This window comes from Lontra canadensis, unplaced genomic scaffold (genome assembly GCF_010015895.1).
Source record: "Lontra canadensis isolate GAN:19392208 unplaced genomic scaffold, GSC_riverotter_1.0 scaffold299, whole genome shotgun sequence".
NCBI classification, from domain to species: Eukaryota; Metazoa; Chordata; class Mammalia; order Carnivora; family Mustelidae; genus Lontra; species Lontra canadensis.
The window spans coordinates 33,269-60,975 of NW_022631293.1; the positions used below are offsets into that span (position 1 = coordinate 33,269).

The following is a 27,707-nucleotide window of genomic DNA, read 5'->3' on the forward strand; positions in this document are numbered from 1 at the left end:
CAGCCTCTCGCGGGCGGGGGACGGGAAACACGAACCCACCAATGATGCCGCACCACGCACCCCCTCTACCCAATGGGGACTCGTGGGGGGGGACAGCAGTGTACCAATCAGAGCTGTCCAGGTGCGGTGCCCGATGCCCGAAGCGTGGCTCCCTCCGATTGGTCATCCGTAGTCTCTCATCTCCAATCAAATGACTCCGCGGGCCCTCTCACACGGGACCGCCCCTTTGCCTGGGTAGCTTTGGCCTCTCAAGGAAACGGACCAATGAACGTCAGCACAGAAACACATCCCTCGTTTTGGAGAGGTCGCAGAGGAGCCACTTCCGGAACCTTGAGCACGTTTATTCGGTGACCAGGGGAAACGGTAGTCATGGCAACGGTTCTTCGCTTCCTCCATCTATGCGTGGGGTCACGTTGGGAATGATACCCGCGCGCCTTTTCGCAGCCAACTTTCTCTTTGGCCGTGCATCCCGGAGAAGAGAAACACGTAAGAGGTTGAAAAACCCCGGAGTACTTTTTAGAAGAAGGCGGTGAGGAACTACAGTTCCCGGCATGCAACCTACCGGGGTGGGGTGGGGTACGCTGCATTGCATGTTGGGAATCGTAGTACTTGGCCTGTGGACGAGCTGCGTAGTTTATCTCTGCGGCATTTCCCACCGTGTCTTTGCTGTGATTATGTACTGCGTGTTTTAGAACTTACGTCTTGTTCTGACTGTAGTAGAGGTTTGTATTTATTCCAGGACTCTCCAGGGTACACAGCCTGTAGAAGCAGGTCTGGAAAGCTCCGACACCTTGGCCGCGGCCGCCCTGAGTTCGGGGGTCAGCCTCTCCCGAGTCCGGACTCCGCCTCCGGCTGGTAAACCCGCATCTGGCTTCTCTTGCGTCACTTGGGGGCCGCCGGAGCCCTCGCTGCTTCTCTGATTAAAGTGGCCGGAACCTGCGGCCTTTCTGGTCTGGTTTGCAGGAGAGGATAGTGGGGCCTCTTCCCCCCCCCCCCCCTTGAGGGAAACTGAGAGCAGCTTTGATGCCCTCAACTCCCTAAAGTTCAGAGGCGGTGACGGCGGCCTTAGAACCTATCGTCCGGTGGAGAGCGTGTTCGTAAAGTTCTGTCTAGCACAAAAAAAGGGGAAAAAAACAAAAAACAAAACAAAACCCTCGTTTACCCGGTGCAGGAGGATACACCTGCAGATATTTGAAAGCAAAACCTGTGGGGCTGCAAATGAGTGTGCAGCTTTGTAACTTCATAGAAATACCTACTCAGCGTTTAGAAAGACACAAAGGACCAGGTGTCTTTCCGTCAAGGGAGGTCCCTCACCCTAAGCTTGTGCCTTTGAAAATATCTTTTGTATCTATTTATCCTAGTCTTTACATACCTCTCCCCCCACCCCAACTTCGACCTTGTTTCCAACAAAAAACACCCCCTTCCTTGTTGCTTCCCCCAGGAAAATGGAACTTTGAATTTGTTTGTAGATATTCCTTCGAATTCCTGAAAACAAGCTTTTCAGTGACAGGCTATCATAATCTTTTTGCAACTTCCCCTGTTCAGGTTTGCCAATCTTAATCTTGTGGTTGGTGTTTACACATTGTGGTGGTGACTTATTTACATCTGCTCAAATTACCAACATTTGTTACTAGTAAGCAAAGGTGCCTTACAAAGCTTTTTAAAAAATGCTTTTGTGCTTTATCTTTTTTTTTTTTAGAGTATACCAGGGTGAGAATTACATTCAGAAATCTCAAATAATTGGATTTTTTAATATTTAACTCTTTTTTTTTTTTTTTTTTTGCTTTCAGAAAAGATGAGTTCTTTCACTTTTCTGCATTTCACAACTCAACTTTTTCAGCTCTTTCTCTAGCTCTGAACAAGTAAGCAAAGTTCTGAAATTGCAAATTCTATCTTAACGGGTCAGTGGTGCTAGTTGGTGTTGCACCTGGGGGGGAACTGAGAATGAGACATGTCCTCCAAAATAGAGCCAATGCTTGTGAGTAGATGTTTCACCGGATGATGGTGGGAATTTATGAGGCAGGCAGGATGTAAGACATAGACTGGCAGAAAATGGCCAGCTGTTGCCTGGCTTGGCTCTACCCCTTTAAGACAGGATCCCTATCTTTGCGCCTTGTGCAAGGAAAGGACAGCTTATTCAGATCCCAGGCTCGCTTATTCTCAACTGGGGTGTCCACCTCTTCTGACTTTTTACCCATTATTGATTCTCACTTCCCATCTTGGTCTAGTTCCTCTCGAACTTATAATCCAGGCTGTTACTAAACTCCCTACCTTTGGATCTGATTCCCTTGCTTCCTAATTTTGGTTTTTCCCTTTGACACTGTATATCCATAGACACCATGGGAAACAACTACCTTTGGTATTGTTGGTAAGTCTCTTCTTGCAAGAGAAAATCATATAGACAAAGGGGTGCCATTACGGGCAAAGGTGTTGCTAACCTGGTAGACAGATGTAGTCCAGCAGTGAGGAGGCAGAGTACAGACCCGGGAGATTAAGGTAGGAAAGCACTTGGAATTAGGGAGCTTAAGGAATGGGAGTGAGCACCAAGGTGAATTTGTTAGCTGATTGGTTCATTCATTCATTCATTCATTCATTCAATTTAGCAAGTGTTGATCTGGTACATGCCAGGGGTTATGCAAGGTGCTGGCTGTATAAGGGTGAGCGATATAGATGCGGTCTCTGTGCAGAGCTTGAACAGATAGTAACAGCAGAGTTGCGTAAGTGCATGTATCTTATTTAAAGTGAAGCAAGGCTGTGAGGAATGACTGCAGAAGAGTATGAGGGGACTTTTTGGAGTGATGGAAGTGCTTTTGATCTTGATTTTGGTGGTGGTAAAAACACATGGCAGTAAAAGCTCTACACTTAAAGAAGAGTGGATTTTGTTATATGTAAATTGTACCTTGATCAAAGTAAGTGATAGCAGCTGTCATTCTAAACAGCAAAACACCAAAACCTGCTGCTTCAGTAGGAATCAAGAACCAGACAGACATGCCTGGTTTTGTCAGTATTGTCGCACAGTGTTTTGGAGGGTCTAAGACAAGAAAATGAAGTAATGGTCATTAATTTTAGGAAAGTCAAAGTCTTTTATTTTGGAATTCCTTCTCACTGGTGAAGTAACTGTATACTCTGGAAACCCAAGAGACCCTAGTTAGGGAGAAAACATTATAATGAGTATGAAAATCTGGTAAATTATTGACTGTACAATAAATATATAAACACCAATAGACTTGCTCTAATCTTGCAAAAAGCACACAGAAGTGGAAATTTCAAAGACTTCATGTAGGGGTACGTAGGTGGCTCAGTTGGTTAAGCGACCAACTCTTGATTTCAGCTCAGGTCTTGATCTCAGGGTCATGAATTTAAGCCCCACATTGAGCTCCATGCTGGCCATGGAGCTTACTTTAAAAAAAAATAAATAAATAAAATCCAGTTTAGAAGAGAATGAGAGCACCTGTGAGCACACACTAGGGATGCAGGAAACCTTTGCAGATTGAGCATCCAGAAAATGCAACAAAAAGCCTAAGGTGTTTACCAGGCCTCCTCCTGCTAGGCCCTGAATTCCAATTTTTGTCTTTCTAGCACTAGCACTATGAGACTGCTGCTTTTCAGCATTGTGCTTTCTTCCAAGAATAAAGGTTCCGGGTGGCATAAGAATCAGCAAGTATTTTGAGGGGAAAAGCAACAGAGAATGTAGGGCTCACTTAGCAACGCTTCCTTTCTTTCTGGAATCTTGTCTCCTCAAATCCTGATGCCTTTAAACAAGTATCTTATCTGGCTTTTCTTCTTGTTCTGGCCTAAGGGTTATCTGCTTCACGTTGTCCATCATAGTAAATTATACAAGTAGATGTGGCTCTCCATGGGAGATACTGAATTCCGTGATCCTATTTGAAGGCTTCAAATAAAAAAATTTAGAGAAGACACTAAACAACCATGATTATTTTCTTTGATTAACTTTTGGGTGGTTTTTTATCAAGCAATTTATGTAATGTTTAATGTTTCCAGACTGTGGAACTTGTATTATTTTGGCTGTAGAACAATAAATGTGTTTCTGAATATTTAATGGAACTGTAGTTTTATCTTATTTTTGACTAGTTTTCGCTGTGAAATATTTGTAATCTTTGCCCTATACCCTGCCCCAGCTTACCCTGGGGTAAGCTTGAGAATTGCTTGAGAATTAACTTGCTTGAGAATTGATCTTGGATTTATAAAATGGTCACCTGCATTGGATAATAAAATCTCTGGGTGCTGTAACTTTCTTATACAATTAGAAAATTTAAGCCTTTAAAAAAAAAGATTTTATTTATTTATTATTTATTTATTTATTAAAGATTTTATTTACTTATTTGACAGAGATCACAAGTAGGCAGAGGCAGGCAGAGAGAGAGGAAGGGAAGCAGGCTCCCCGCTGAGCAGAGAGCCCGATGCAGGGCTCCATCCCAGAACCCTGGGATCATGACCTGAGCCAAAAGCAGAGGCTTTAACCCACTGAGCTCCCCAGGCGCTCCTATTTATTTATTTATTTATTTATTTGATAGAGCGCATGTGACAGCGCACAAGCAGGGGGAGCAGCAGAGGAAAAGGGAGATGCAGGCTCTAAACTGAGCAGGGAGCCCTTCTGGGGCCTTGATCCTGGGACCCTGGGATCATGACCTGAGCAGAAGGCAGTCATTTAGCCGACTGAGCCACACAGGTGCACCTACATCTGTTTTAAATTAAATTCACTTATAGTCTTGTAGTTTGTATTTTTTTTCTACTAGTTAACAAATATCTCCCTAGAGTCTGCCTTAGAAAAATAGGTCAATTAAAAAATGTCTATCCAATTGTCTTCTATTAACTTTGGACACTAGCAGAGTGTAAAAGGAATTGAACTTCAAATAAGATTTGTTACATTTTAAGTTATATGTACAGGTGCATATTTTGCATGATCCAGTTAGCCACGCTGATGATAATTTACATTAGGGACGAAATAGAATTTTAGAACTGGAAGGAATCTTGGAAATCATGTAGTTCCCTTTCAGTTTAAAATGACAAACCGAATATATTTTCATGGTTTAAAAAAGTGCCTGGTTGGTACAGAGAAGTATAGGTCAAAGGTAGAAGTTTAGGTTCTTCCCACCTCATTGTTCCTATACTCTAGAGGTCAGAACTGACAGAGGTTCCTTCCAGAGATTTGTTTGTATGTGTGCAAAGTATGTGTGTGTGGTAAAATTAAAGATGAAAATTTTGATTTTCTCTAAAGATACATGGAACAATACACATTAGCTTATTCCATTTAATACATCTTTGATGTCTCATTCTTTTTAATCTCTCCTATTTGATAGACATTCATATTGTTTCCAGTTGCTATTACAATCAGTGCTGTGGAGAATGCTTTAATATGCACAGGTTTTTTATTTTTCTCTGGAAGATAAATATTTAGTTTTGGAATAGTTAGATCAAAGGGTATGTGCGTTCAAAATTCTATGGGTATTTACCAATTATTCTGAAAAAACTATACCAATTTATCTCCTGTATGAAGCCTTCCCCCCCACCCCTCTTTTTAAAAAGCAGCTTAGGAAATTTGAGGTCCTGAGAAATTAAATGATGTAACTGAATTAGGTATTGGTGGGTCAAGGTAGAACTCATATTTTAAACATTTCTTACATTGTTCTAGCCACCGCATACCTCTTGACTACTTTTTAGAGATTTAAATGCTTTTTAAAAAAAAAGAAATTTTATTTTTTTATGATTTTAAAAGTCATGAATGTGTATTATTAAAAAAATTGAAAATTAAATAAAGGGTGAAGGAAGATGGGGTGCCTGGGTGGCTCAGATCAAGACCTGCCTTCGGCTCAGGTCTTGATCCTGGAGTCCTGGGATTGAGTCCCACGTTGCGCTCCCTGCTTGGCAGGGAGTCTGCTTCTCCCTCTGACCTTTCCCCTCTCATGCTCTCTCACTCTCTCTCTCTCTCAAATAAATAAAACAAAATAAATCTTTAAAAAAAAGGTCAAGGAAGAAAATTAAAATAAGAAATGCCTTAATAAGATAAATCACTATAGACATCTTATTGTCCGCATTAAAATTTAACATGTATTTTTAAATTAAAATTAGAATCACATAATAATACTGTTTTGAAACCTTTTCACTTGTCAATATACGGTAAACTTTTGCCCATATAAGCATTTTTTTAAAAAGATTTTATTTATTTGATAGAAAGATTGTGTGTGGGGGGGGGCACAAGCAAGGGGAGTGGGAGAGGGAGAAGCTGGCTTCCTGCTGAGTAGGGAGCCTGACATGGGGCTTGATCCCAGGACTCTGGGATCATGACCTGAGCTCTGAGCCAAAGGCAGATGCTGAACAACTGAGCCACCATGTGAGGTTCCTCCATATAAACATTTTTACAAGTTATCTCTTAATGGATATACAGTGTTTCACGTTATGACTACACTGTGATGGTCCAATTTATTATTGTTAGGTCTTTAGTTTATCACTAATTTTTAAACCATCATAAATATTGCTACAGTGAAAATCCTTATTGATAAATCCTTACATACAAGATGATTTTTTAAAATTGGAATGCTTGGTAAAAAAATACGACTTGTTTTGGAAGGATTTTGACAGTAAAAATTGCCCTCTGGAAAAGTTGTACCAATTTACATTTCCACCATTGACATTTTAAGCATTAGAAGCTTAAAAAAATCTGGGGCTGTCAAGGGTAAATTTACCAAAGTTAGAACCTGTGGTCATTGTGAGTGGGGAGCAGGGGGTGTGGCATTTGAATATAGAAATTTCTAAGCCTTAAAATATTGAGAGAAATTTCTTTAAAAGGTCAGAGGAACTTTTGACCCATTAATAGGTACTTTCATCTTTTAGTTATAAAGTACAGTGATATATGGAGTAATGCTGTTGAGCCTGCTATATCACAAAATATGAAGGCAAACATTTGCGGTAAAGGTCATACTGCAGTTGACAACAATAGGAATAGCAAACATTGAGGGCTTATTATGGACCTTGTAGATTATAAATAAGTTAAACAGTGATCACTTGCTTAAAAAATCTGTTGGGCAGGATATTTCTTTTTTTTTTTTCTTCTTAAAGATTTTATTCATTTATTTGACACAGAGATCACAAGCAGGCAGAGAGACAGACAGAGAAAAGGGAGGGGGGAGTAGGCTCCCTGCTGAGCAGAGAGCCTGATGTGAGGCTCCATCCCAGGACCCTGAGATCATGACCTGAGCCTAAGGCAGAGGCTTAACCCACTGAGCCCCCCAGGCGCCCTGTTGGGCAGGATATTTCTTTTTTTTTTTTTTTTAAAGATTTTATTTATTTATTTGACAGAGAGAGATCACAAGTAGGCAGAGAAGCAGACAGAGAGAGATAGAAGGAAACAGACTCTCTGCTGAGCAGAGAGCCTGATGTGGGGCTCGATCCCAGGACCTGGGATCATGACCTGAGCCGAAGGCAGAGGCTTTAACCCACTGAGCCACCCAGGCGCCCCAGGATATTTCTTTATGAGAAGTCCATTTTAACAGTGTTAAAACAAATTTTAGCACAATTAGGTGCTTATTATGCTTATTATGCTAAGTCTCATTTAATCCCGTCATGGATATGGTCATCCTTTCCAGATCTACAGGTGTCACAGTCAGTTTGAGGCAGGGTTTATGGGACTCAATCTCCAAGAGTGTACCCACTCCGATCAATGCCCCTTACTTCTATCAGATGGGCCAGGGACAGATATTAAATAACTTTGGTTCCCTGGTGTACATGTTGTGGCTTTCAATTCTGCTTCAGTCTTTTTGATTAGGCCAAGAGAAAGTTAGTTTGGTACAAGTTTGTCTTAAGTGTCTCTCTGGTAAGTACATGTTAATCTATTCAGTAAAAAGAGAAGTATATCTAACTAGAATTTTTTTCACACTGTTTGCTTTTTAAGGCATTTATTTTTATGACTACCATCTATTTGTGGCATATGATAAGGATTTTGCACTTATGGTAATAATGAAACTTTTGGTTACAATTCTTTTTTGTACTAAATTGTTTTAACAATTAAAAGTCACGTCTTTTCTATATTTTCCTTCCACTCAAAAATAACTCCTTTCATTTAGGTTCCTTCTGCTCCCCCCTCCCCTGTCTTAATCCCCTTTTCCGGCAAAAACCGGGAAGGCTCATTATTAGCAATTGTGGAGCAAGGCGTAGATATTATTTTTTATTTTATTTTATCTTTTTAAAATATTTTTTTAAAAAAAGATTTTTATTTATTTGTTTGAGAGAGAGAGCACGCTTGTGAGAATGAGGTGGGGGAGGGAGAAGGAGGGGCAGAGGGAGATGACAGCGGACTTCCCACTGAGCAGGAGCCTGACGTGGAGCTCAATCCCAGGACCCTGAGATCAAGACCTGAGCCAAAGACAGATTTTTTTTTAAGGTTTTATTTATTTATTTGACAGAGATCACAAGCAGGCAGAGAGGCAGGCAGAGAGAGGGGGAAGCAGGCTCCCCGCTGAGTAGAGAGCCCGATGTGGGACTCGATCCCAGGACCCTGGGATCATGACCTGTTCGGAAGGCAGAGGCTTTAACCCACTGAGCCATCCAGGCGCCCCCAAAGACAGATGTTTAATGGATTGAACCACCCAGGCACCCCTAAGATTTTATTTTTAAGCAAATTCTACACCCAGAATGGGGCTTGAACTTACAACCCTGAGACCAAGAGTTGCACACCCCACCAACTGAGCCAGCCAGGTGAGCCAGCCGGGAAATAGACACGCCATAATCTGCTATAATTAGCCATTCTGACACAGCTACCATACCATTATTCTTCCCTGTTTTTTTCTCCTGGGCATTTTTTCTAATGATTATAGTTAACATTCATTGAATATTTGTTATAGGTACTATTCTTAACATTTTGCCTCTAATAACGTGTTTAATCTTCTCAACTATTCTATGATACAGATAGCATTATCCCTATTTTGCAGATGAGGAAACTGAAGCATGGTGAGATTAAGAAACTTACTAGAAGAACTTGAATCCAGGGAATTGGGCTTCTGAGCTTGGACCTTTCACCGCTTTACTGTGCTGTTTCCCATACTTAGCTGTGTTTTGTTGACACTGTTATTATTATGGCCTATAGTGTTTTTTTTTTCCTTTTTAACTAACCCTTATAAGTGTTTTCTTCTTGCTAGTTCTCAGACTTTTTAAGAAATAACTTTATCTCAGTATAATTTACATAAAATTTAAATGCACCCATTTTAAATATGTTCAGTTGATAAAATTTAATGACTGCCTATACCTAACCACCACTATAATTAAAATTCCCGGGGTGCCTGAGCGGCTCAGTAAATTAAATGTCGGCTTTCAGCTCAGGTCATGATTTCAGGGTCCTGGGATTGAGCCCCACATCGAGCCCTACATCAGGCTCAGCAAGGAGTCTGTTCTCCCTCTGCCTCTTCCCTCTGCTCGTGCTCTCTTTCTCTTTCTTGTAAATAAATAAAATCTTTAAAAAAATTTCCATTGCCCTAAAGAGTTCCCTCACGACCCTTTCAAGTTATTTCCTTCCCCACCCTCCACCAGACAAGCAGTAATCTGTTTTCTATTACTGATTTTTCTTTTTTACTTCCTTTTCCACCCACAAATTTAGAAGTTTAGAAATGTAATGTTTAATTCCCAGGATTTGTGAATTTTTCAGGATCTTTCTATTAGTTTCTAATTAATTTAACCACTGTGGTTAGAGAGCACTCTTTATATGGTTTCAGTTCTTTCAGATTTGCTGAGTTTTGGTTTGTGGCCCAGAATGGAGGTCAGTGAACATCATTTAAAGGGCCAGATAGAAAATATTTCAGGCTTTGTACTCAATACTTGCACACAGGCTCAACTTCTCAACTCTGCTGTTGTAGCACAAAATACATAATATATGAACGGGAATGTTGAAATCTCTAGCTATCTTAAGGGTCTGTCTGTTTCTCCTTTCATTTCTGCCAATTAAAAAAAAAAGATTTTATTTATTTATTTGACAGATAGTGATCACAAGCAGGCAGAGAGGCAGGCAGAGAGAGAGAGAGGAGAAAGCAGGCTCCCTGCTGAGCAGAGAGCCTGATGTGGGGCTCCATCCCAGAACCCTGGGATCATGACCTGAGCCAAAGGCAGAGGCCTTAAATCGCTGAGCCACCCAGACGCCCCTCTGCCAGTTTTTGCTTTATGTATTTTGGAGCTGTGTTGTTAGGTGCATACACTCTTAGGATTGTTATGTCTTCTTGGTGGACTGACTGCTTTATCAATATGTAATGTCACTCCTAGTCTAGTAACACCCTTTGTTCCAAAGTCTTCTTTTCCTGATAAACTTCTCTAGTTCGCAGGATTCATACTCCCATACTGCCTGAGGTCTGTTTAATATATTTTTTGTCCAGTGTTCTAATTTTCTGAAGAGGATAGGTAAGTCTAGTCCCTATTATTCTATCATGGCTACAAGCAGAAGTCCATAACTGTCTTTTTTTTTTTTTTTCCCATAACTGTCTTTTTAACAGATATACAAGCTGCCATCTGTGGTTGTACTTTTGTCCTATTAGTTATTCCCTTATCAAAAAGCAAAGACCACTTAGTTTGCTTGCTTTTATCATTTTTTCTATCATAAACAATGTAATGACATTTTAATGGCTATAGTTTTTCGCTATTTTGATTAGTTCCTTGGAGAGATTCCCAGAAAGTAGAATCACTGAATCAAAAATTGTAAACATTTTAATATATTTTGAAATATATTATCATTTATTTCCTAAATATACCTTCTAATAGCTTTCCAAAATTACCGGTTTACAGTTCCATAGCTATATATGACATAAAATTTCACCAAAGTTACATACTTAATCTTAAAAATCTGTATCATTGCTTTAAAAGTTTTTTTTTGAATTCTAGGAAGGTTTCATGTGCTTTTATATGTATTCTTGTATTGTTTTTCTTTTTATCTGTTTGTATCTTTTGCTTATATGTCTACTAGGATGCCAGTATTTTTTTTTAAATAAAGATAAACTTATTTGTGGCAAATATTTTTTTACAGTCTGTTGATTGCCTTTTAAGTCCTTTCAAAATGTAACCGTGTCTGTCCATCCATTGTGATTTCTTCTACAGCTTGTAAGTTTCAGAAGTCCTCTCCAGGTTTGATAAATATTTAATTATATTTTCTTTTCATTGAAAAATTATGTTAAAATATTCATTCAACAAATATTTACCTATCACCTACTCTTAGCCAGTCATTATACTAGGTGTTGAGAATATGGTAGAAACTAAAATAGAAATGATTTCTGATTGCATGGGACTAGGAGAAGGTGGATATTTGCAAGGGCTGATAATCTAATTCCAGCCTCCTACATGGCAGAAGAGAAGTCTGTTAATAAAGCACTCATGACACCTATTCTGTCATTTTTTTAGTTTTTTTTCTTTCTTTCTTTTTTTTTTTTTTTTGGTGCAGTAGTGTGAGAGTACAAGTTTGAACTGATTTTTTTCAAGTTGCCACCTATTTATTACAATGTTATTTATCGGATAGGCATTTCCACTCATTGATTTAAGGGATTTCATTATCTCTATAATATGGAAACACTATAAAGTATTTGTTCGGGAGTCAGGCTAACCTGTGTTTAGATCCTGGCTCTCCGTTCACTAGCCAAGTGACTTTGGACATGTTGCTTATCCTGTTTGAACTTTTGTTTCTTTGACTGTAAAGTAGGGTGGCAATATTAGCTATCATTGAACTACTGTGACAATTCAAAGTGAAAGGGTTAACACTTTTTAAAAAGGTACTGCATTATTCTTGTCAGGGGATTGTGATGAAAAATTGCCGTATACATGATAACATGATGTTTCTCCTTAGGTGGAGGCAAAAACATAACCCCAAAAGCAGTGCTTGGTATGGAAATGAGTTGCATTAAGAAAAATCTCATAAAAAGGGTCGTTTTCATTTATTTTTTTTTTCTTCTGAGCAAGGTGCAAGCATATCTACATCAGTGTTGGAGGGTGTGTTTTTTATCATTAGATCAGTGGAATTGAATTCCTAGCTCATGTAGGTGGATGGAATTTGTATGAGTCTGTTCAATTTAAGATTAAAAAAAAAAATGTTGCAGAACTCTGTGAAGGTCTTAGATCCCAACTTCCTCGTGTCTCTTAGATGCCTGGTGCATTACTGGTCTCGGGCCTTGTTACACTTTGGTATCTTCTTCTTATCCCAATCTCGACTTCATACCTATTCATTCTTGCTTCTGACCTTGGTCATGGGTCTTGGCTAATTCAACTCGTAGATACATAAGGATCCTTCTCTGGGTTTGTCTTCCTTTTCACACACTCAGGAAGTCCCCTTGCATGATTTCCAAATTTATAGGGTGGAAGGAATACCGGGAAGGTGGAATGGTAGTCGGGGGAGAGGGGAAGAGCTTTGGGTCCAGTGCTTGCTCACCTTGTGGTTCTCAGCTTGTCAGCAAAAGCTTTGGGGGATAAGGGGAATATGAACTTCCTTTAATCCTAAAATGAATGTTTTTTTTTTTTTTTTCTATTTCAGTCTTCCACTAGATTTTCAATTCTGATTTGCCCGTTGGTTGGCACCTCTCACCTTCACATGTCAATAAGAAAGAAACCATTTTGGGGAAAGTTTTCAAAGTGTTTGTAACTAACATAATTAGGAAGACGTCTTAGAAGCCGTGGAGATTGGCAGCTATGCCTGGATGAAAATCGTTGTATTTTAAGCATGATATCATCCCCTGAGCAAAGTGAAATAAGCCAGAAGGCAAGTGTAGATAAGTATGCCCAATTTGTCTTAAAGTTCCAGAAACCCATTCAGCCTTACATCTGCTCAACTCTGAATGATTTTCAAGAAGAGAGAGACTTTTTGGCAAACTACATCTTTCCTCAGCTTAATGAGCTCTGCATTTCCCGGGGCACGTATTTCAAAGCTGTAGACCTGAGGTGTGCAGCGTTGATGGCCCCGCCGCCCTTATCCTCCAACCTGTTTAGACAGCATTCTTGTCTCCACGCCCAATACCTGAAGCTCTGTCTCGACTATGTGAACAGCTGCTTTCCCTTTCTCATCTGCATGCTGGGTCAGACGTACGGGGACTTTCTCCCTGACCATGTGCCTTTACTGTTCTCCAAAGCAACTGACTTGTCAAGTTTATCCCCAATAGAGCAGAATCTCTATGTTGCTGCAAAAAATGGTTATCCTTGGGTCCTGGAGAATCCCAACTACAGTTTGATGGAGTTTGAGATCATCCAAGCGGCATTTCTGAATAAGTCTCAATTTCAGTATTTTTACTTTAGGACTGGACCCACGCTGCTGAAGACTTTAGATGAGGAAAAGGAGAGGCTGCTCTCAGGCTCTCTGAATGATGAAGAAAAATTAAGGGTTGGCAAGCTTAAGGCCAAAATTATTAACAAAGGACTCCCTGTCCGATTTTATAAAGACCTCCACGAGTTGGGTGAGCTGGTTTTCAAAGACTGGTCAGTTGTGATAAAACAACTTTACCCAGCCACTTTCATGATTGAACATATGGGTGAGTAACTATGGAGATACAGCTAAGTGTCTTATCAACATAAACAGCGTGTTTTGCATGTCTTCCTTGTAAGAGGACTTTAAAAATGATTGAAAATACTCCGTAAGCATTTAAAGTTGTTACCATATTTCTGTAACATGCGTTTCTCCATTTGAAGATTTTTGAAACTGGAAATAAGAGCAAATAAAGGATCATGGAAGATTATTTAGGAATTCTAGGAGCTCGGAGAAGGCCTCAAATATCTGGCAGTTAAGGCAATAGATCTAGAGCAGAGCTTCTCAGCCCCAGCTGGTTGTCTCCCTCCCCTCCCACCCCGCTGCCATGGGACATTTGGCCTCGTCTGAAGTCATTTTGGTGTCAGAGTTGGGGGAGTGCTCCTGGCACCTTAGTGGGTGGAGGTCCAGGGTACTGCTAAACAGCCCTCACCCTTACTGCTCAGTAATCCGTGGACCCGCAGCCATGGCATCACCTGGGAGTTGATAGAAAAGCATTCCAGGTCCACTGAATGAGGGAGTACATTTTAATAAGATGACCAGGGGAGCTGCATACACGTTAAAGTCTGAGGAGCACAACTTGCCATCCTGCCTCTAAATGAAGTGATTACATTTATTTTTGAAGGTAGTGTCTTGCAGACACAGAAAGAAAGGGCAGAGCAATATTAGAGTATGGCAGAGTTTTTTCACCTAGACAGACTTTGGGTCTTTCTTTGGGATGCCCTTAAAATTATATAAAAAAATAGAATGTTTATGTGCATATGTGTGTTGGGGGGTGGGTAAGAAGATGGCCCGTGTCTTTGATCAGATTCTCAAAAGGTTCCATGACCCAGAAAAGGCTATGAATTACTGTTGCAAGGGCCCCATTAACGTGAGATTGCAAAGTGATGGCAGGTGGTGCATTCCTGAATGTTCTCAGGGGCCAGGCAGGCAATAGGCCTTATGGCAGGGAGCAGGTGGATCTTGGTGAACTGAGCAGGACAGAGTTGACTCACCTAAACTCATTCGAATGCAGTGTTGGTGGGGAGGGAGGCAGGTGGCGAAATCCTACTGGTGCTGATCAACTCTGCCTACAAGCCAAATCATTTTGGAGTCCTAGAAAAGAATAGCGTGTCAATCATAACTCTGGGTTGCAGGTGACTCAAATTGCCTGAAACAAAAAGGGAATTTATTTGCTTATGTAACTTTAAAGCCTAGGATTAGGTCTGGTTCAACTCAGGCTTAAGCAGTGGGTCAAACGGCATGACTTGCCCTGGTTTCTTACTGTTTATCAGCATGGCTCTGCGGTCCTGATACTGCCTCAATTCCCTGCTCCTTCATCATGGAAGGAAGATGGCTGTAATAGCTCCACATTCAAGTCCAGCAGAAGTGGCTCAAAGTCCTAGCATCGAATCTTTTTGTCTCTGAGTAGCCTGACTGGGACCATATGCTTGTAACTGGTTTAATCCCTGGTGCCAGGTGATGCTCTGATTGGCTAATCCTGGGTCAGATGCCCCCTGGAGCTGGAGGTGGAGTCAGACCCGCTGGAAGAAGGTGAATTGAGAGTCGGGACAGATGGGACACTGGATGGTGATCTGGGGCTGTTAAGGAAACTAGAGTAGGTGTTGAGTGCCCCCAAAATATCCTGAATATTTACTACAAGCTTGGAGTTTTGGAATGTCTAAGGACACTCATGTTCTCAGACCTCAGATTTTTCAATTCCTAGATGTGTGTGACTCTGAGCAAACGACAATATTGGCAAGCTGTCGTTTCTTCTTCTACATAATGAGTTAACATTCACCACCTCGAGAGTAATAATGTGTGTAAAATAGCCAAAAGCCATGCCTGACGTGTGTGAGGCACAAAGTAAATAGCTGATGGGAACGATGGCAACAAATGAGTTCTGGAAGAACAGATGATTTGGCTAAAGCTCGAAATATGATGATTAGTGATATTCTTTGACTATTCTCAGTCTGAACTGCATGTATAGATCAATACTTCCTAATGTGTTCAAGAATCAAGTCTGTCCAATTATCTTTTGATCTCTCTGATACGAGGAATTTGACAGGCAGGATGGTGGGGTCATTGGGAGTAGGAAGGGAAAAAAATGAAACAAAATGGGATTGGGGAGGAATGGGACAGGGGAGGGAGACAAACCTTAAGAGACTCTTAATCTCAGGAAACAAACTGAGGGTTGCTGAGGGGGTGGGGGGTTGGGATAGGGTGGGTGGGTGATGTACATTGGGGAGGGTATGAGCTATGGTGAGTGCTGTGAAGTGTGTAAGACTGATGAATCACAGGCCTGTACCCCTGAAGCAAATAACACATTATAGGTTAATTAAAAAAAAAAAAGAACCAAGTCTATTTGGGTTAGAGACAGGATATTTCTCCATAGTATTCTCCTTAGCCTTTGATTTTAGTTATTATTGGAAAAAATAGCTTTAGACTTTTGAATGTATAACATGTGGACTAAATGTGTGAATTAGAAGTTACAGAATGGATATATTATTTAAAAAAGGACTTTAGAAAGAAGTGCTATATTATTTTTCTTTTGTATCTTTGATACCCTTTTACCACCCAGGGAGTTCCAAAATCTGATGGGGGTGGGGGATGGTTAACAAAAGATATTTGGGAAGCGAGTGTTTATTGTAAGGCAATGTGGAGCTATTGGTTCACACTCTTAACTCATAGAAACAACGTCTGAGTTCCTTGAAGATACTTAAGATTAATGGGTAAGGTTCAGGTTTACCTCAAGAGACCCATTAGACGGTGGGATCATTCTCAGTTCTAAGATCTTGAAATTTGAAGCTGACTTTGGCCAGACTCTAGGTCTTCCAGGTCTCTTTGGCTCTAACTGGAACCAGAGGGCAACCCAGTTAACTGTGGAGGTACAAGGTGAGTATCTTGGGAACCTACCAGGTTAACCTACCTGGCATTCATTTTCTTGTATAACATCCTCCCTCCATTAAAAGCAAAAACAAAACCCTGAGGATATAAGTCTCTCCAGAGACAGAAGGCATTTTGGCAGTCCAGAACAACTTGACTTTAATTAAACTGCAAGTTTAGAATTACACTAAATTGAAACTAGAAGGAATCACTCAGAGATCCAAGTGTCTAGCCCTGCCCCTTATTTCACCAGAGAGTTTAAGGGGCTTGCCCAGTGGCAGAGTTACATCCGTACCCATGGTTGTCATTGCATTAGGGCATCTTGTCCAAAAGTACGCCCCGCTCTCCCAACCCCTGCCATGGATACACTTACATACATTTGCCACAAGATTGAATTAGGTAACTTCATACTAGATAACAATCTAAAAAATGAGGGGAGGTATGCCGCAAACTCAGTTTTTAAATTTTTTTTTTTTTTGCCCTTTTTATTCACAGGTCAAGAAATAACTTGGAATCCTAAGTAGGATTTCATATACAAATAAATTTAGGAAGATTAAATTGCTTGCCTGTTGTTTGCTTTCATTAGAATACGAAACGGGCTGTGAAATATGATGCCAGCATAGGGAGAAGGTGATAAAGATACAGAAGGGAAGATACCTTCCTGGGCATTTATAATAACCATATGTAGTGGAAAATGTGAAACAAATGTAAGGTACTAAAACTTATCTTTCTGTCTATAAAGACTATAAGCACAACTTTGAACGTTTCTATCATGAAGAGTTTACTGAGAAGTGCAAGCAAGTGTTTGTAATTTCCAAGGAGTCAAATAGAACCTTTGAAATCTTGGAAAGATTTGCCTTAAAGGATGTGGGATTTGATTGTAACAGTGCTGCACCTGGTTCCAGCTTAGACTCTCTTCTCAGGTAAGATGTCAAGAAATCTAAGACTTTTTAGGCTTGAGCAAAATAGCCTGACTTGAGTAAATATGATCCCTCAAATTTCAGCTGTCTTCCCCACCTCCCCTTTTCTATGCCCAACATTCCTGCAAGAGCACCCCCAAAAAGCCACTCTTGGTTTGGAATTTCCTTATCAGATACCAGTCTGCCTTTGCAAAGTTTTCATGACTATTTCACTTCCCTTTCTTCCAGTCTCCTCAAGGAGATGATAAGCTCTGGAGGGCAAAGCGCACGTCTCCTCCTCCACCCCACCCTGCTCTAAGTTGGTCAAAGTAATTCATGACAATGATGGAATGACTTTAAGGAGAAGAAATTCGATCAGGAAATATGAATAATGCATTTTTGCAGTGTTGTATAACTTACAAAGCATTTCCACATACATCATCAGCTCATTTTTAATTACATTAAGATATTCAGCTCACACTCATTGAATGCCTACTCCGGGCCACAGTATCGTTTGTGTTTGTGTATGGAACTGAATTATCTTACCCAATGTATGCACTCATTGTTTTATCCAGTGTCCCCTACATCAAAACCCCTATTTTTTTCTCCCTACCCCCTGGTGTGGTGCATCCTCTGCTCATCACCTCCAGGCAGGAAGAGGCTGAGGCTTGAAGAAGGACTGGGGTTGTCCACAGTGTCCCTGCCTGTCTCATCTGCAGAAATAGGGAGATTCTTGAGATAGTTTTTTTTTTTTTCTTCCATCCTCATCCTCCTCTTCTTACCACAGATCTCCTTTATTCTCCATCTCCACCACCTCTGCCCCAGTCTCTGAACCTGCTGTTTTAGTCCACTGAGGGGTAGAGCTACCAACAGCTTTGTGGTTCTGGGAACTCGTGCCAAGCGGAAGACAAGTTATTTGGTTAATACAATATGGAGCCCAGGCAAGGCTTTAAAAACTTACCAGGGGTTTGAATATATAGGTCATGAGTTTACAAAAAAAACCATAGGTTTGAATAGGCAAATCCTTAGAGACAGAAAGTAGGTTAGTAGCTGGCAGGTTATGAGAGAAGAGGAGAAACAGGAAATGATGGGTCTGGAGTTTCTTTTGGGGGTGCTGAAAATGGTTTGCAATTAATAGTATTTGTACAACCATGTGAATACAGTGAAAACCACTGAGTTGTACACTGTAAAATGGTGAGACTTGGGTACGTGAATTATATCTCACGTAAGTTATTATATCTCACGTAGTATTTCAGAGTAGATGAGAAATTTGAAGATTTTTATTGCAAGATACAAGTCCCAACTGTGCCCAATTAAATACAATAATGAAACAAGCCCTTTGAAATTAGCTGTGTGGAAACAGGACTTTGACATTTGGAAACAATGCTTTGTACTGTAAGTTCCCGAGTCACATGTAGAGGTAACAGAGAGGGGTGTTCTTTTGAAGTTTGAAAGCATTGTCCTAACAACTGACCATCTAGAACAATACCCATAGATATCTTTGCACTGTTTTCATTTTCTATTTGTTCTTAAGAAGAAATCATTCAGACCCTGGCTTAATTATGTGGATGTATTATATTTGTATTTTTGCTTCATTGGCTTTACCTGCTAAGAGCCAAGGAGTATTCTAGACATAGGAAACGTAGTAGTGAACAAAGAGACCAAACTCCCTGCCTCCACAGAGCTTACATTATGGAGCTAGGCAACACACATGGCAAATATGGAAAACATGTAATGGTTCGATGCCTTTAGTGCTATGGAGCAAAATAGAAAACCTTGGCTAATCCTAGAAGCAGGTGAGGAAGCGAGCTATGCAAATACGGACTGGGCAAGCATTCCAGACAGAGGGAACAGCAAGCACAGAGGTCCCGAGGCTGGAGGAATGGCAGGGAGGCCAGGCAGCTGGAAGGAAGCCAGGGCTGTAGGGAGGGCAGTGGGGAATGAGGGTGGATGTGTCATGGATAGGGGGAGGGTGTGAGTCTTGTCTGGTCTCACAGGTCATTGTAAGGAGTTGGGCTTTTTGCTATTTTTACCACAGAGCAGTGACATATGTCACATATCTGGACAAGCTCACTCTGGCTACTTGGCTGAGGAGAGACCAAAAGAGGGCAAAGGTGGAGGTAGGACACCAAATCAGATTCTGCCATTCAAATTCGATGGCGAAGTAATTAAAGCAATAACACATCGACTCCTAATTCATCATAATGAAGGTGGAATTCTCATGGAATAATTTCTATTAAATGATCCGAACCTGCTTTAATTTTCCTATTTTATTTTATTTTAAAGATTTTATTTGTCAGAGAGAGCAAGAAAGAGAGCGCACACAAGCAGGCAGAGAGCCAGGCAGAGAGCCAGGCAGAGAGAGAGGGAGAACCAGTCTCCCTGCTGAGCAAGAAGCCCGATGTGGGATTCGATCCCAGGACCTTGGGATCATGACCTGAGCTGAAGGCAGCGGCTTAACTGACTGAGCCACCCAGGCATCCCTAGGTTTCCTATTTTAGAGAATCTTCAGGCTGATATCCTCTTGCTTTGCCCCACCCCAATGTCAGGCTTATTTATTTGATTTCATTCACTCATTCAACAGTTTAGGATCAGTTACTGTGCCAGTCACAAGCTAATAGTAAGATAAGCCTGCTAACTGCCTCTGTGAATCTTCCATCCATAAAAAATCACGAGGCACACACTTATTAAACCACAGATGTGTAAGGAACAGGGTTGGAGCCTATATGTAGTGATACCAGTGGACCTGGGATTCCTCTGCATATCTGGAAATTCTTCACTACAAAAATTAAGCAACGGGACAGGTTATACTGTGCCCACGCCTGTTCAGAGAAATCACGTTTCTGCAGTTCTACGAGTCAAAACACCCTGGTAGAGGAGCAGGCTATGTCTTAGTGAGTTACTAACAATTGTAATTTCCAAAGTCATGGTAATCAGGATTCATGGGAATCCCTGGCATACAGATGCTTCCGTTTCTTATCCTCTGATGTGATGTTCAATGGAGGGCCACTTTGGTGATGGTGGCTATGACCCTGGGAAGGACTAAGCAGGGCAGCTGTAGGAGTGGTAGACTGATGTAGAAGAGCCTCCCTCCCTGGGCCTTTGGGCAGGTTGGGCCCTTGATGAACCCCAGGTTAATGCAGGACAACCCTAGGACCCGTGTAGCTGGAAGGCCCTTCCAAGGTTACCATCTCTCTCCTGTTCTAATTTTACACAGGACAGAGCTAAACCCCAGAGGGAAAATAATTTACTTGGAGCCAACTGAAGCCAAAGTTGAGACTAGAATTTCATATCTCTTAGAGATGCAGGAAATTTTTTTCTCCCTTCTTTCCTCCTTCCCTCCATTTGTAAATATTCTTGACTACATTTTGCCCCTTTATTTTTTCAGAATAAATCCTCTTCCAGTTTACAAGTCCATTTTGCTCTTGTCTGGAGAACGTGGTTGTGGGAAGTCTACTCTGATCGCCAACTGGGTGAACAATTTCAAAAAGAAATACCCCAGCATCTTGATGATCCCTCATTTTGTGGGCAGCACTTGTGAAAGCAGTGACATCATGTCTGTGATACATTACTTCATCACAGAATTGCAGTACAAAAACTACGGTACTGGAATCAAGCCTTTAGCTTTGGCGAATTTTTGTTAGAGATTAGATATTCTGTCTGCTGTTCCAGTAGCTGTTTTCATCTTGTTCTGGTGTAAACCCTGTATTGTCTCACTTATGTGATCTACCCACCTCTTTCCCTCACCGAATTCAATTTCCTTCCTTCTTTTCTTCCTTCCTCTTTCACCAAATGTTAGTTGAGCACCTTTACGTGCCAGAGCACTAGGCAGTGGGGATGCGAGAGTGAACAAAATGAACAAAAGTCCTTACCCTCATGGTGCGTTTATGTTATTGGGGTGAGGGAGATTAAGAGTTCACCGACTAAAAACGTAATACAGAATGTTGGATGTAAGTTCCATGAGGGAAAATAAAACAGAGCAAGAAGGGAGACAGCGTGTGGTGTGTGTCAGAACTGTTAGGTTTTGAAAGGTCTGGGAGAGTCTCGCTGAGAAGACATTTGAATACATACTGGAAGGAGGGAGTCAAGCAGGTATCTCAGGGATAGCATTCCAGTCGAGGGAAACAAGGACAAGGCCTCCGTGACAGGACATGCCTCCCAACTATCACTCCTCCTGTTTGATTCTGTCCCTATTTCTCGAGCGTGTTACTCATGTGCTCGTTCAGTCACTTGTCACTGAGTACTGATTGGTTGCTTGGTCTGTGACAGACACTGCCCTGGGTTCTGGGGATGTCTGCCTCAGGCCGGTAAGGACATGACTCCCACAGATATGATGTTCTCGTTGAGAAAGTGATAAACACCATGCAGATTGGTGTGGTAAGGGGGCAGGTGCTCGCTAGGTTGAGCAGTCTGGGCCTGTGTCTCTGTATTAGAATAACTAGCTGCGGTGACAGCTAAGTCCCAGTTCAGTGGCTTCTCGAATGAAGTCTTTCTCTCGCTCATGGGACAATCCAGTAAGGGGTTCTTAGGTAACAAGTGTCTCTCCTCCATGTGGTGATCTGGGGACAAAGGCCTTGTCCCTCTTGAGGCTGTGTGATCCCCTAGGGCCTCAGAGTCCTCTGCCTTTGGCTAGAGGAAGAGGAAGAAGAGGTGAAAAGGCACACCTGTTCCTTTAATGCCTTGGCCTGGCAGTGATCCAGATCACTTCACGTGCCATTCTTTTGGCAAGAAATTGGCCACCGTGGGCCTACAGGGCCACACTGAGGGTCAAGTGGGGACAAAATGCTGACTCTACCCCAGAAGGGAGAGCATGGACTCTTTGCAGGGTAAGTAGCTCTCTCTGTTATACTCTGTGGAGATCTCACAGACACAGAGCAGCCAGTGTGGCTGGCAGGGGAGCCCTACCGGATGGAGCAGGAGGCGAAGGCCAGGCCACTTCGGGTCTGGGCTTTGTTGCACAGAATGCTAGGTTCAGTTTCTGTTGAGTACAGTGGGAGGGCAGTGGAGGATCTTAACCAGGGGAGTGACACGAATGATTGATACTTGGAAAAGATCTGTCGGTCTGATGTATGGAAAATGGATGTAGGGAGCAAGTGTAGAGGCTCATTAGAGGCTACTGCAATGGTCCCAGCAAGTGATGGGGGTTGGTTGGGGAGGGCAGTAGTGGAGGAGCTGGAGGGCTTTCACTGGACTGAGAGTCTCCTGAGGAACTAAATGTGGAGCTTGAAGGACAGGAGGCATTGAGGATAGCTTTGCGAAGTGAGACAGATGGTGAGGGCTGTGTACTGAGATGGGACATTATCAGTGGGGTGGGGACAGCACGTTTTGAGGGGAATCAAAAGAGTTCGGCTTTGGATGAGAGCTAGCTAAGATACAAGGTGTGTATGGGGAATGATAACAATTGTGTGGGATCTACCTCTGTTCTAGGAGCAGCCGGGGAGCCCAACTGCTACTTATTAGCTGAGCGAGCTTCTTTGAGTTATTTTAACTCATGGTGGCTCCGTGTTCCTGTTTTGTAAAATGTGGATAATAGAAGAAATGTCTTGTAGGTGGTTGAGAAGATTAACTAAGGTAAAGTATGAAAAATAAAGACACTTAGCCCAGTGCTTGGCATGGAGTAAGCCCTGATAAGTATCAGCTGTTATTATTATTAGCTGTCTGCTGTGTATTTGCGTATCTGACTCTGCCTGTTTTAGGGAACTCGTCCCTTCTTATGTGGGGCTTGTACCCAAGCGTGCATTTGGGTATTGAGTGGGTATGTGGGTCGCAGAAGGAGTTTTGATGGATGTGTATTATCTCTATCTGATGGGCCAGATATCTGAGCTCCTTTGTGTGCGCGTGTGTGTATCTGTGCAAAAATAGGCACAGGGGCATGGGTCCTCTGCGGTTGCATTTCCCAGGGCGTGGAACATGGGTAAAATCAAAATCAGTAGCAGCAGGTGTGACTGGTCCTAGAGGACGACCACCGATCCCGCTCAGCCACAGCACAGGAGAGTTCAGTCTGGCCAAGCTGAGAAGATGAACTCAACCCAAAGAGCCCAGTTATGATTTTATTCCCAAAGCGAATTGTGATTTTAATGAGTGTGTTTTTAGATACTGAAAGCTCCTGAGAAAAACAGCTGCTGTCTTCAAAACAAACAGATCTTGAGGTTGACAGTGCGGAATCCATTCAGGAAGGGCCGGTGAATAGCAGACACTCGGTGACACCTTGTGTCCCTGAAAGGAGGCCCCCACCTCAAGAACAGCCCGGGGCCAAGGGCAAGGGCTGTGCTTCTGCACTAGGCCCTCCTTTGTCTTGCAAGCTGGTGCTGCTGCTTGCTAGCTGTGTGCTCTTGGGCAGTTTGCTTAAGCCGCATGCACCCCAGTTTCTCATCTGAAGATGGGGGTGGGACTAAGTGCCTATGTCAGGCTGTGTGAGGAGTGAGAGATTCTGCAGGTAAAGTACTGAGAAGAGTCCCTGGCACACAGTCGCTGTTAGTGTGATTGTGTTGTTGCGATAATGATGACGGTGACCATGACTGCTCCTCCCTGAGCTAGAGAGGGAGGCTGAGAGCGGGGGACTGCTAAGGGAAACAAGAAACTTCTATTCATTAACTGGACTCGGGGAGGGGGCGGCAACGCAGGAGGTTGCAGGGGAGCCCAGCCGGGGCGGAGGCTGAGGGGAAGCACCGCGCTCTGTTTGGCCTCTGCAGCCTGGAAGCTGGGCTTCACCTGGGTGCGGTGGATGCGGGCAGGAGAGGGGGAGCTGCGGCCGAGAACGCAGCTGGCCGGGAGGTCAAGGGCTTGGGGCACATTCAGCTTCTTTGCAGAGCGGTTCCCCAGGGCCGCCTGCCTCAGCGGGGTGCAGTCGCAGCTCCTGTGGGCGCCCTCTTTAGAAGGGACCCCGAAACATGCCCTGCGAAGCTCCCATTTCTGTTGCTCCGTCCTTGCCCCTGCTTGCCCGGATAGAGGAATCTTGCAGTGAGAACTGCCTGGAGCCCGCTCTCCCCACTTCCACTCCCACTCCCACGCCCCTCGCCTGCCTCGCAGGCCACTGATGTTCTGTGACGTGCTTCGCAGAAGGTCAGGGGAGAGCGGCTGACTTTCTTGTTTACATATTTCCTCCTGTTACCCCCACAACCCCGGGGGCAGCCCGAAGAACAATGAGTTCCATTTACTGAACCAGCTTTCTGAGTGCCGGGCTCTGTGCTAAGGGCTTTATCAGCATCTTATTTAATGCTGTCAGCAACCAGCATTCTCTCCACAGATGCTCAGACGGGGCACGTGTGGGCACAGCAGGGGTTCAGACTCAGGTCTTCACCCAGCTCCAGGCCCCTCGTCCTTTGTACTGCTCTGTCTTGCCTCCTTGAACCAACAGAGGGACACTTTGCTTTTTGAGTGATTTCCATCGGGTCCTCCCCTAGCATCAGTTCCCGAGAGTCTGCACTCAAATCGGTGATGTGGAATGGGCAGAAATACGAGCAGGACTTCTTGGTAGGGCTTGCTAAGCCTTGTGCCCTAGGCCCTAGGCCGAGCTGACTTGGGGTCATGGGTTCCAGCCCCATGTTGGGTGTAGAGAGTACTTAAAAATAAAATCTTTAAAAGAATAATAAAGATCACCCTCCCAGTGAGAGCCTGATAGGTGCCTCTCTCCTTCACCTCTAACTTTGATCAACTGGCAAGGACAGCCCCAGCCCCATTGTATTCTAATTTGTGTGGGTGTCTCCCTGCAAAGACTGAGCTTGGCATCCTGGGGATCCTGTTATTATATGTGTTACTGTATCCCTTACAGTCCTGCGGGTGCAGGGAGCCATGTCTATTTTTTTTTTCCACTGTGGCACAGAGAAGCTTATTTTTCCAAACAAGAGAAAAAGCTTAGCTTAAAAATAATAAACATTGTACTCATGCATATAAACATCAAAAATAACATGTGTTTGAACCATGTCTATTTTATTGGACATTGTCCCACTCTGTGCCTGACACAGAGCCTGACTAATAGAGAAAGGTTCTCAGTAAATCCTTATTGAATGGCAAGAGATTAACACTGCCCCAGACGGAAAAAAAAAAATCAGTCAATCACTAAGTCCTTTTGTTACAGGGTATTTTGAAATTGTATCAATTGACTTTTTTTCTCTCCCCATAAATTTGCCTATCCTGACTGGGTCTTCCAACACTTGAGATGTCACCATTTAAATTAGGCAATAGGCCACTGTCACTGAGTAGAGATCGTTTGACACTAACAGAATAAAGAGACATGTTTAGGATCATTTTCCACTCCTAGTAATTCTGACTATCTCCAATATTATTTTGAGGAAAAATCATTTGAATCACCCCCAATGGGATTTTTAAAACACTGGGCTTTCCTTTGTGTATGCAGATATCTGTAGGTATCCTCCTTGAGGGTCCCCCAACTATTTTTGTCGGGTTATTTTTTTTGCTGATTTTTCTGAATGATATTGTGCTTTATGATTGTCAGGCTGTGTGTATTTCCTGAGGTTCATGCAGTTCCGTTTTGTGTCTTAGCCTCCACCAGCTTCACGCAAGAGGTGAGCGGTGCGTGCCCTCCGCTTATGACTGCTGGTGAACCATATGCGGCGGTAGTGACGCACACAGCTTGAAAACTCAAACGGAGTGGTCTTTAAATGATGATGTGTTGCCTGCAGGAAAACTACTAGCAAATTGGTGTTTTCAAAGCTCCCATTGATTTGTGTTCAAGTTTCTTGGATTTGGACCAGACTACATGATTTCCAGAATCTCTCCTCCTCTAAACTTTGGTTACCTAAGGCCTAGAGTCTTGATAGTGCCCATATGTTAAAGATTTGGGGGAAAAAAAATTCCCAAATACCTGGAAGGATGAAGCGCCAAGATTAAATGTTCTCTTCCCATTCTCGAAAAATATACTTTATTGTGTGCCACAAGCACAAACCATTTTTTTTAAGATATATTTTTTAAATTATCTCTACACCCAACATAGGACTTGAACTCATGACCCTGAGTTGCACATTCTGTTGACTGAGTCAGACAGGTGCCCGTATCTTTTTTGATTCCTTCTCCTCCTTTATGTCTCACATTCATACATAGCCTTCAAGTCATTAACTTTATGGCCATTTGCTAATATAAAAATATCTTTAAAAATCAATATGTCCAGTTGTAAGATAAGTGCTGGGCATATTATGTATAGCATGGTGGCTATAGTTAATAACACCGTATTGCACATTTGAAACTGGGTAAGAGTGCATGTTAAAAACTCTTATCCCCAAAAATATATTTGTTTAAAATTCTTTTTAAAAAAATTTTTAAGTAGGCTCCATGCCCAAGACGGGATTTGAACTCACAAACTTGAAATTAAGAGCCACATACCCTATGACTGAGCAGCCAAGTGCTCTGAAAAAAATGATTTTGTATCTGTGTGGTGCTGAATGGTAACCAGACGAATGGTGGTGATCATTTTGTAGAGTATACAAATATCGAATCATTATGTTGTATGCCTGAAACTAATATAATATTATATGTGATTTCTACCTCAATAACAAGAAGACCCATGCTACCCTCTACTCCCATGTAAAAGAGAAAGATAAAGTAGTTTATTATAAAATAACATGTTCTTCAATATATAAGTGCTCAGACATGATTTCGGCGGAGGCCACAGTGGAGTAGGCAGGTGCCTGGCTCTCTATGGAAATGACCGTGGAAGCAATAGCTGTCAGGGCAGACTGGCCCAGGTGTGTTATAGTCAAGGTTCGAGCATCACGAGTGATATTCCTCTCAGGGCTGTGATTTTCTGAAGTGGTGAAAAAGTCTTGGTATCATTTCAGACGAAGGAATACTTAATCTTCCATCACATTACATGGTAGTTGTATTCCTAGAAAATTCTCTGTGTTTTAAATCTGCAAATTATTATTATTATTATTTTTTAAAGATTTTATTTATCTATTTGACAGACAGAGATCACAAGTAGGGAGAGAGTCCCGCAGAGAGAGAGGAGGAAGCAGGCCCCCTGCTGAGCAGAGAGCCCGGATGCGATGTGATGCGGGGCTCGGTCCCAGGACCCTGAGACCATGACCTGAGCTGAAGGCAGAGACTTTAACCCACTGAGCCACCCAGGCGCCCCATAAATCTGCAAATTATTTTGCATTTGCATGAAAATGGAGTGGGTTTCTAGGTGTGGTAATTAGTAAAGTTTCCCCCCTCATGTGACTGACAGAACACTTGAAAGTCAGGTGGACACCAGGACATGGCTTAATTGTGTGTGACTGTCCTGTGTTGTAGGATGTCTAGAATCCTCGGGGCCTCCCCTGTTGAGTTCCACTGCTCTAATTAGCTTCCTGTTTTTTGAATGTTCATGTACTTTCCTTCCTTCACCTCTGCCTTATCTTGCTGGATATGCCCTTGTCCTCGTCTCTAGCTGTGCATTCTCCAAGACTCATCTCAAATGTCTTCTGCATGCAGCCTTTTCCGTATTGTGATGGTTCTGT

General features: G+C 42.4%; 1 protein-coding gene across 1 annotated transcript in view; it reads left to right on the forward strand.

The window, feature by feature from the left end:
* Positions 1-220: 220 nt before the first annotated feature.
* LOC116862682 (putative tetratricopeptide repeat protein 41) overlaps positions 221-27,707 on the forward strand; it is an 89,492-nt gene continuing 62,005 nt past the window's right edge. The window contains exons 1-4 of the mRNA XM_032850045.1: positions 221-529; positions 12,509-13,496; positions 17,097-17,277; positions 20,642-20,856. Coding sequence (XP_032705936.1) covers positions 12,695-13,496; positions 17,097-17,277; positions 20,642-20,856 — 1,198 coding nt within the window. The 5' untranslated portion in view covers positions 221-529; positions 12,509-12,694. The remainder of the gene's footprint in view (positions 530-12,508; positions 13,497-17,096; positions 17,278-20,641; positions 20,857-27,707) is intronic.